Here is an 11006-nt window from a genome sequence, read left to right as displayed (position 1 = left end):
GGGCGAGCTCAATGTAAATTGTGCCTGTCAGAGCCCCCCAGTTCCTCCAGCCGTGGATTGCAACACTGCAAAAAATATCCATCCCCTGACATTAGTCAGATCCGTATTGAGTCTGGAAATCTTGAATTTACCAAAACAGGAGACTAAATCTTCCATCGGGGCAAGATGCTTCCACTAGTTTCCAATGCCAATCGACCCATCACTGTAAATGTTATTACATCCATTGTTCATTTCTAAAGGAATCCCCCTGCATATTCTGCTTTATTTCATGATATTGACTCCTAAATATGCTACAAACAACTTGGACTGCGATTGGAAACAAGCGGAATTCTATAAACTGCAATTGCATTTTTTCTACTGTGTTTTCAGAAAAAAAAATATAACATTTCAAGATTTGAACACGAGACCCAATGACTTATCGAGATGGACATTTTTTGCAGTGAATGAACGGAGGGGGACTCTAACCAATGGAGAGAAAGAGAGGGCTTGGCTATAACCTTAGCCTCCCATTTTCTCTCTCCCTATCTCCCCCCTCTCCTCCTCTCCTCCTCCTCTATGCAGGGCTCTGGCCAGTCAGTCGCCTTTGATTATCAGTCTCCAGCAGCCCCTCTCTTGGCTCCTTGACATGAGCACCATATAAGGCGCAGCGATCTCCATAGAAACGTGTCAGTTTCAATAGTAGTGTCAAAGTTCACTATATACAGACATTCGCGCAGATCCCCCGTTTCGGAAACATTGCTCTGCTGGTCCTCCCGTTTAAGCGCATTCATTTTTGGGTCTCTCCTTCTTCTTGCATATTCTATTAGTTGTTGGTATTGGTCTTCTTTTTTATCTTTTCTCTTCGTATCTCCATTCCTCCTGCTGGAGCGAGGTGAAACTATACATGGGCACTTCATTCGGCGACGCGGTTTTCTTTCGCTGCTGGGCGAGATGATGAGCTTTATTTAGTATATAGATGTAAAAATCCGGCTCTTCAGTTTTTCCTCCCCTCCTATACGGCGAAGACGGGAGTGTAAAGGAGCAAGGGGAAGAAAAGAGAAAGGAATTTATCTCCGCAGCACTTTGGATCGCGTGTCCTTCCTGCAAAAGGTTTTTTTACTCGTTCCTGCGTCCATCTGAGTCGCTCCTGCCTTTCCTTTGTGGCTATTTTATATCAAACTGCAATTTGTTACGACTGGACTCTTGTTTTCCTTCAAGATAGGGATTCCTGAATGGCTGGCTGTAATTTACCTTGGAACTGGCCTCCCGACACTTGCATATCCTGATCGGGTGCATATTCAATCGCCCCCTGTATTTTGAATGTATTGATCGCGTTGTACTCTCCTTCTTACCCCATATGAGATTGCGTGTTCCGATTTGACTTTGCACTGCCCCGTCTTTTCAGATCTCATTTTTTTCTCCTGTACGCTACATAAACACCGGCGATCATTTCGCTTTATAGCACTTTCAGGGGCCGAGATATGGCAATGGTAGTTAGCGTCTGGAGAGATCCGCAGGAAGACGTGGCCGGAGGACCTCCGAGCGGCCCCAACCCAGCAGCGCAGCCGGCGAGGGAGCAGCAGCAGGCGGCGTCGGCGGCGCCGCACACTCCGCAGACCCCCAGCCAGCCGGGACCCCCGTCCACACCGGGGACCGCTGGGGAAAAGGGGAGTCAAAATTCTGGACAGAGTCAGCAGCATATTGAATGTGTGGTTTGCGGAGACAAATCGAGCGGCAAACACTATGGCCAGTTCACCTGCGAGGGATGCAAAAGTTTCTTCAAGAGGAGTGTACGGAGGAACTTAACATACTCATGTCGTGCCAATAGGAACTGTCCCATTGACCAGCACCACCGAAATCAGTGCCAATACTGCCGGCTGAAGAAATGTTTAAAAGTGGGAATGCGGCGGGAAGGTGAATATGCTTTTTTAAAGCCACTCATGATTACGCATCCTAGTAGCAGACGAACAGGGCTGCCATGTTGCATTAAGGTCACAGGCATATGGCTGGGCATACTGCAGTCTCCATCCATGTTTTTTAGGGATGTTTGCATGGATAATTAGTCTTTCTGCCATGTAGGAGAGGTAAAAGGCCAGTGCAGCTATGTTCGTGAATGCAGGTCGCCTAAACAAAGGAGATCGTCTAGCTGACCCTCTTATTATGTTTTTCATGCAGTCTAAATTTTACTATTATCAAGCAAAAGCATTCGGTCTCACAGGCCCTTTTTAACGTAGACTATAGAAGAGCAGAAGAGAGGGCCGTGTGTGTGTGTGTGTGTGTGTGTGTGTGTGTGTGTGTGTGTGTGTGTGTGTGTGTGTGTGTGTGTGTGTGTGTGTGTGTGTGTGTAAGGCTATTAGTCCCTTCCCCAAGTATATGCAGTTTACTAATTTATAATCGTACAGTAGGGTTTGCGATCTGTGTGTGAATGTAGAATGAACACAAACCCACGTCTCTCGCTAGCTCCTCATGCTGAGTAGACAGCTGAGCCACACTGAATAATGCCGCTAAAGTTGTTCATGGCTCATTGTTTTGCCTGGTGCATTACAGGCCGTATAACTTTCCTCTGTATGTCAAGTGTTTAACTCCAATTCATGCAAACATCCCTTATTTAAAATTGACTATTTGCAGTACAAACTATAAGCCCTGATTTACATTAATATTTTATTTTTTTTTATATTAAACAACAGCTCAATTCATTTTATTCCCAGTTGATCTTTTGATGTGAGTAAAATTTGTGGATGTGATTGCATTTAACCATAATTATCAGTCATGTATGTAATATGTTTGGCCACAATGAATAATTATTAATATAAACAAAACCCCACGTAAATATAATGGTAAAGTAATCAGTGGAGACTGCTGCATGCAAAATGCAAATACGCCTGAAAATACTTATAATACTAATGTACTTTAGTTTAGCAGAAAAATGTGTGTGTTTACTGCATAAAAGAGATTGTATTTTCATTTTGCATACAGCCCATGTGGCGTGCTAAATACAAATGCAAGCAGTGTGAAGGTTAGGGGACACAGCACATCTGTTTTGATGAGATGTTTATGCTGTTAACGTATGAATTTGCTCTTACACACGGTATACATTAGTTAATATGTTTTGAAAATTTATATTTGTATGTTTTGAATTTAGATATCAGTACATGCCGTTTTACTGAGAAGAAACACACTAGCTGTAGCTTGCTTTGCGGTTGTACTGCTCACGAACAATGTTTATCAGTCCGGGATGCACATTTCCTCTTTTTCTCTCTCTTTTTGTTAGCGGTTCAGCGAGGACGAATGCCTCCAACTCAGCCCAACCCAGGCCAGTACGCGCTGACGAACGGGGACCCTCTGAATGGCCATTGCTATCTGTCCGGATACATCTCGTTATTGCTGCGGGCCGAGCCTTACCCGACGTCCCGGTACGGCAGCCAGTGCATGCAGCCCAACAATATCATGGGCATCGAGAACATCTGCGAGCTGGCGGCTCGCTTGCTCTTCAGCGCCGTGGAGTGGGCAAGAAACATCCCTTTCTTTCCCGACCTGCAGATCACCGACCAGGTGTCCCTTCTCAGGCTGACGTGGAGCGAGTTGTTTGTGCTTAACGCGGCCCAGTGCTCCATGCCTCTGCATGTGGCCCCTCTGCTCGCCGCGGCGGGCCTCCACGCCTCCCCGATGTCCGCGGACCGCGTTGTGGCTTTCATGGATCACATCCGGATCTTCCAGGAGCAAGTGGAGAAGCTCAAGACCCTGCATGTAGACTCGGCAGAGTACAGCTGTCTCAAGGCCATCGTGCTTTTTACATCAGGTGGGTGTCCAACATGTCACATAGGAACACTACACACTACACACAAATGGGGCCTAGTTGCAGTAATGTTACATGGGAGCGAGGCTCCAAACACTGTGGCACCGAGAATATGACTGTAGTATGGGCTGGTCACAAATCTGAGTTTACGAGATGTTTGTGTTGCAATGGAACAGCTATTTTGTCAACAGCTTGCTACATATCCACTTACATACATTCCCATGTCAATTGTAGCCGCAACATAAGACATGTAAACAAACCCAGATTGAGTGAGCGCATCAAGTTTTTTGTAGTGTAACACTCAGTTTAGTACGCTTTAAGTCATATATATAAAGATGTATATATCTTCTTGTGATCTTTTATGTAAATATTTTCTAATTGTTGAGTTTAAACTTTTTTGAACACGTCTGAGCCGAGAGCGACCTTGTAGGTTCTTGTCCATACATTTTGGAACAGGTGTCAAATAATCTACCGTAAAGTTGAAATAGTCCATCACTGTGTGATATATGACAGCTGATGCATTAATGAGTGTTAGTGCATGCTTTTATTCTTGTTTTGCGTGCACAAACACATGTCTTGGGTGGCAGGAAATAATCCTTAGCAGACTGAGATCAAAAAAAGCTGATGGAAGTTGACTCATATGTCAGTGCATCGCTTTTGTAGGACTCAGAGCAGCACGTCTGTATAGATTGTTTGTAGATTAATTTTAGCTGACCTATTCATTTATCTAAAGTTATTGAGGATAGTTTCTCTTGTCACACACACTTTAAAAAGTCATCAACAGCTATTTCCAAAAGTAACCTACATTGTTGATAGCTTAATTGATGGCTGACTGGGGCAAGGTCCTAAAAGGTCCTCATTTACTGTCGGTGCGTAATTTAGATTCTATTTTGGAGTTGGTTGTGTACGCGTGGTGCCATTAAGCCTGTTATGTCAAGGGAGTCCGGTGATGATTGGAAGGAAAGCGAAAGTTTAAACTCACTTTACAGGCCCCAAACTACTTTAGAACTTACCTCAAAGTTTTGACCTCATTGTCTCATATTTGGCCCATTTCAAAATTATGTAACACACTTGTACTTATCCTATAATTGGACACGTTCGTAATAAAATATTCAGTTTTACTGTAATTTTCAGATTTTAAGTTGTATTGAAATAATCCCCCCTTTCAAGATGCCTAGAAAGCGTCACAACTCCATTTTATATTAAGTGGTCACACTTGTCTTCGAGCATATTTGAATAATTAGTATTTATTATTTACTTAAAGTCACAGGGATGTACAACTATAGCCTTTACTGTTTTTGTATGGCATTATATTATATTATATTATAATATTGATATATTCTCTAACACCATATTAAAATGTTATGTAATGAATGCTTTTAAAGCAATTATACCAATTTATAATTAGGATCTAAATTATTCAAAGTTTTAATGCTTACCAAAGTTGTAAAAAGGAACTTAGAAATTGTATTCCATGCTACTAAACCACCTTCAACATTATATTTCCCTTTTTTGGCGAATATTACCATAAATGTTTATTTTCAGTTAGAGAACTTTCTATATTTCTATATTTTCAATTTCAGAAGCCATAATAATTAGTTTTAAGGTTTGGGGTTTGGCAACTAGTTTAATTTGACATGCTACAATTTGAAGGCACACTGAGAGATAAATATATGTTTTAACACAAATAAATACGTACTTTTCCTGTATTGTGACATCCTGTTAGATTCAATTTTCCGTGTGCAGTGACATTTGGCTATATTTTCTATTGCACGGCGTTTCAGTATTTCCCATATAATCCAGAGAAACTTCCTACACACATTATCATCCTCCATGTTTTCCAACAGATCATTTAGTTAGTCTGATAGGCTACAACTGGTGTTGGCTATAACAAGTCATGTGGCACCTTGCCAAGACCAGCGTGGATTGTTTGCCTTTAATAACACCAGACTTGTCAGTATTTGATGCATAAATAATGGTGGCCAGGCTAAACCATTCAGATCAGGATCATTGTTTTACATGAAGTCCGTATCCACGTGTGCACGATGCAGTGTGTGCCTTTGCTAATCTACCACAGAAATAGTCGTTTGCGAATCTGGAAGCTATCTGCTCCCATGTCTCAGTCCATTGAGGCAGTGGGGTGCAGGGTTGCAGGCAGGCCTAATGGAGAACTGTGGGGTGTCTTTGACCAGCTTTCTCTTGACGCATGCATTTACCCTATACCCTGTAATACCTCGAACTCCCTATAATACCTCGAACTCCCCATACCTCTGCATTGCAATCTTCAAGTATTATATTTTACCAGAAATTTCCCAATGTAATTAATTTCAACCTTATTGATCGCAGTATATTTTAAAAGGGACACTCAGCGATAATCCAAAGGGATTTGCATACGTGGGGCTTTGACCGGCCGGACTAAGGTCACAGTAAATCACCCCGAGATCTCAGCATTGCCCTCGGGTTCATAAGGTTATTGTGTCTGGCCATAGTGAGTTATAGCACCGCGGAATCACGACTAGGCTTAAAAGCCTCTGTCCTGTGTTTTATGTATTAGTGCTTGAAAACTAAAGCTGTCTTGCTTGTGTGGCACAGCTCAATACAGAATCTTTTGAAGACAGCCTAGACTCCATGTGGGACCATATATGCCAGCGGTTATGCTACTTGCGTTTACAGCAGTTAATAGAACACGCCTGCTTGGGTTGTGTGAAAAAAACACTGCTCTTTATAACGGGCTAAAACGTCGTACGACACTAACAAGCCTTATACGATTTTGTCTATACTGAAGGGTGGCTGTACAGGGCTGCATAACCCACCAATGAGCCCCAAAACACGCGTCTCGCCTGCGTTGTTGCATAGGCTCATTTTGTGACAGTTTATGTCGCTTCTGCGTGACTATTGACTTCACCTCCTCTAATAAATTTGATTGCTTCCAGCGGCCTGTCCTATAGGCTCCATCGAAAAACAGGCCAAGAGTAGTCTGTGGAGAGAAGAGCGGTGAAATGACTTAACAGCTTACTGCAGAGTAATTAGGTCACATTACATCCAGTGTAATTTCAGATTCATCAGTGCCGTTTATGTTTCCTTATACTTGAATCCCCTGAGTCCAGACATCAAGAGCAGTGGCCTTTATACCCTACCTTTCGCCTTTGCTCCGTAGCCCCATCAGTTCTTCCTCAACACATTAACAACACTGCTTTCATGACATTTAACTCTATATTCTTGTTGATTGTTGTAAGAGCAGGCAGAGTATCCTCTACTGACTAGTGCATGCCGTACTCCAGCAGCAAGCCCCTTGTTTATTCTGTATGACAGTCCCACTCGCTCAGTGTGATGTAGCATGTTTGGCCAAGGTGTTTGTTCATTCCACATTGTCAATAACACGTAAAAGGCTGATGTTGAATGATAACCAGAATGCTTCTGCTGGACATTAATTGGGTATGGCAAGGTCTGCACTTGCCAAAGCTAAGCCTAAAAGGCTAAAATTGTCCATGTGCTTTTGTATTGATATTTTGCACAGAAAATATTAAGCAAAATTGTCAGCAGTGTAATTTGAGTTATATTCATTTAACATATAGATATAATGGAAAAGTAATATGTGTGTTTACATTTTCTGTAAGCTTGGTGACCTGAGAATCTGATTTCATTCTACAATATTTTAAAACTATATATTGTGGCCAAAACAAATTGTTTCACTGCGACATGTTAAGGGATTTCTTTCATAATCTGTTGTACATTGAGGTATTTGAGACGTGACGAGCCTAACCACAGTGTTTTGGTGTGTTTCTCAGACGCTTGCGGCCTGTCGGATGCTGCTCACATCGAGAGCCTACAGGAGAAATCCCAGTGCGCACTGGAGGAGTACGTGAGGAGCCAGTACCCGAACCAGCCCAGCCGCTTTGGGAAGCTCCTGCTGCGGCTGCCCTCTCTGCGCACCGTCTCATCGTCGGTAATCGAGCAGCTGTTCTTCGTCCGCTTGGTAGGTAAAACTCCTATTGAAACCCTCATCAGGGATATGCTATTATCCGGGAGCAGCTTCAACTGGCCTTACATGTCCATCCAATGATCCTAATATGAAAGTGGAAAAAAGAGGAAAAAAGGACCAAAATTCTGCACCCCTCACCCCATCCTCCTCCAAGAAGACTATATATAGGACCTTTTCTGAAAAACTTGGAAGACATTACTTTTTTTCTGTCTTCTGGGACTGAGATGGAATACATTATGTACAGAAAAATATTGGAACTGGACTTTACACCTGTGTAAATCCACCCTCATCGTCAAGAACAATACTCTTCATTTTGTAAAATACTAGTCTTTATTTTCTTTTTTTTGTAAAAAATACAAATAAAATGAAAAACATCATATGCGCAGTAAGAAAAAAAGAATCAAGACTTAGCGGGAAAATAATGTTTCCAAGCAATTATAAGAATTGTCCTGTGTCTATGTACCTCTCTGTTTTGTATTTTTTCTGGTTCTAAACCAGGGTTTCTGTGATTCTATACTAATAATTTTTTGATATAACCTTTTGCTTCTTATAATGAGTGCGATATATGTTGTCGAAGCTATGTTCTCCAAGAATTAAAATTGAAGTGAGAATTTAAAAACAGAAAAATAAAGAAATTTAGACAAATAAGAAACGGTCTAATCGCTATGACAATATCACCACTGATGGTTGAACTTTTTCCCCTATTGATACGATGGACCTGCAACAGCAGCAAACTGACCTCCAGGACATTTTTACTGAGAGGACGTCTGGGGCGCCTTTCCCCGGGCCATGAGTGCGTGTGGAGTCGATCATCAGTCAAAGAGGAGAGACATGAAAATCAAAAGCACTTTTAATATATCATTTCAAATACATTTTGTTTGTTTCGTCTTGAAATTTTCATTGTTTCTTGAATTTTATTGGTTGTTGCCTTCAATTTGCTTACTCCATGATGCAGCTTTTTGCAGAAGGGTCGGTTGATGAAGTTGTGTGATGGTGACTGTACTATTAAAAAAAGAAATAGGCAACAATGTCTCATTCTCAAGCATTTTCCTGGAAGCAAATGTCAAGATTTTCGGTCTTATTTTATATCATCTGAGGGGATCTGTTGTTTCTGTGCGCTCCTGGTTCCAATAAGTAAAGCGCAAGTGTAGCCCACAGTTACTGAGTCATTGTCTTGTACCGAAACATATAATTCTGAATACACTGGTTACCTCCATCACACCTATACCACTAAAAAACGGGGTGATACACGGGATTACGTGTGGTAATTACACGACATCCTGCACTGACATAACTGGCAATGCTCACACAAAGGAGGGGAGGCTATAGCTACGTGAGGAACTACAGCAGTGAGCTCTCTGCCAGCCTGTGAGCGCATTAATGTTTCATATTTTTCCCAGACAGCAAGGGAAGCCTGCGCACCACACAGAGCCACCTTTATCCTGCCTCATGTGGCTTAATCAAGGTGATTCTTCACAAACCAAACAATATTCCCCTCTCCCCCGTTCTTAAAAAAACCTCTGCCTTGATAGTGAATGCCTCAATATTGATGTGGGCGTGGCAAAAGGATAGGCCCCGCTGCAAAGCTGCTGTGATATGCGTGATCAATCTGGAAAATGTATTTTACAGCATGTAAGCCAGTCGATAGGGATACCGAGGGTGATGCATTGTGTAGGAAAAGAGAGGAGGAAGGAGAGGGAGGGAGGGAAGGAAAGAAAGACAGACAGAAAGAAAGAAAGAAAGAAAGAAAGAAAGAAAGAAAGAAAGAAAGAAAGAAAGAAAGAAAGAAATAGAGAGAGGGGTGGAGAGGTTGTGAAGCCAGTGAAGGGACGAATGTGAGGGGAAACGTGCGAGAAGGAAAGCAAGCTGTGTGTCTTTGTGTGTGTGTGTGTGTGTGTGTGTGTGTGTGTGTGTGTGTGTGTGTGTGTGTGTGTGTGTGTGTGTGTGTGTGTGTGTGTGTGTGTGTGTGTGAGAGAGAGAGAGAGACAGTGAGAGAGACAGTGAGAGAGACAGACAGATAGAGATGTGGCCTTGGTTTGCCTGATACATTCAGAGTGTAATGAGTACATCAATAAGTCCTCAATGTGTTAGATGGGTTACCTAGAGTTCTGTCCTGACATTGGTCTGTCTCTGTATGTACGTTTTGTCTCCATATGCTCCACAAATGACACAGGAAGGCCAGTTATGGACCTGGATAAACCCTTACTGTTAATACAGCGTTACACTCGCACCTAGAGTAAAATGTGATATGTTGGAAAGCGTTATGAAGAAGAAAATGGGGTTTGGGTGTGACAATTATTACATTTGCCTGTTAGTCCACCCCCTCCTTCATCATCAGACGTGTTGCTTGTGTGCCATATTGCCCACATTTCATCTGCTGAGGGACAGAAGGACAGGAGCTGTACTGCATGTAGCACGTTGCAATGTCTGAATTTGATATCGCCATATTTGTTATCTGCCTTATAGGATTGGGGGAGGGGTATTCGTGCCAGTGGGTTATTTGTTTGTATTGCCTGTCTCGTTCAAAGGCTACAATATTAAGGTATTAATTAGCTCGCGCTCGTGCTGGAATGATGCTATAGGTTGTGCTTTAGGCTGTCCTTACATGCTCTCTCAAAGGGATACAGTTTTCATTCTCATGATTAATGTCTGTTAAGGCATATTGTACCTATTAGCTCCCAATCGACCTGTCTGGGTCAGTTGTCAGACGCCTTGATGTTGCCTAAGCTACTGTAAAAACATAAATGTGATATGTCTTCAGGTTATCGTTGTTTCCTTATTGTGGATATGAGTATCATGCATCTTTAGGTCAGGGGAAAGTTGCAGAATAATCCGCTGATGGGTTAGCCTTTCCTTTCTGTTTTTTTTTCTGGAGGCAGAATATGCTGAATTTAAACAAAAATAAACAAAATACACACATTTTTACACAACCTCTAAAACGCAGCCTTAAAAGCAGATAAAGCACTAGAATTATTTAGGGTGTTTGTCTTTAACCGGTGTGTTTTTGGAATATAATCCAGAGGATCGATGCTGAGGAAGGCTACATGTGTGAATAGATATTTGTTCTTCAGAGAGAATGAATATGGCTTCACCATGGCCATCACAACAGCCCAGGTCGTTTTTGTTTTATGTAGCTCTGGACTAAACTGTTTGTTAGGTTATTAAACGCAGCTTTCAGCTGGTTGGCTCCACATAATGTATTCTAAATCCCTCTAGAGTAACTATCTTTTATCCTCTTTCTGAGAGCAT

At 42.1% G+C, this 11006-nt stretch overlaps 1 protein-coding gene across 2 annotated transcripts; it reads left to right on the top strand.

The window, feature by feature from the left end:
- Positions 1 to 551: 551 nt before the first annotated feature.
- Positions 552 to 8787, top strand: nr2f1a (nuclear receptor subfamily 2, group F, member 1a). Of its 2 annotated transcripts, none has more exons than XM_032516689.1 (3): positions 552 to 1893; positions 3254 to 3778; positions 7564 to 8787. In XM_032516689.1, the coding sequence occupies exons 1-3, from the start codon at positions 1461 to 1463 to the stop codon at positions 7836 to 7838; spliced, it is 1233 nt and encodes a 410-aa protein (XP_032372580.1). In that variant the 5' UTR covers positions 552 to 1460; the 3' UTR covers positions 7839 to 8787. The 2 variants fall into 2 exon arrangements, with proteins under 2 accessions (XP_032372580.1, XP_032372579.1); XM_032516688.1 differs by having other exon boundaries at positions 553 to 1893; positions 3251 to 3778.
- The last annotated feature ends 2219 nt before the right edge of the window (positions 8788 to 11006 follow it).

The sequence above is a fragment of the Etheostoma spectabile genome, chromosome 5, assembly GCF_008692095.1.
Source record: "Etheostoma spectabile isolate EspeVRDwgs_2016 chromosome 5, UIUC_Espe_1.0, whole genome shotgun sequence".
In the NCBI taxonomy this organism is placed as follows: Eukaryota; Metazoa; Chordata; class Actinopteri; order Perciformes; family Percidae; genus Etheostoma; species Etheostoma spectabile.
This window is presented reverse-complemented; position numbering and strand designations above follow the sequence as displayed.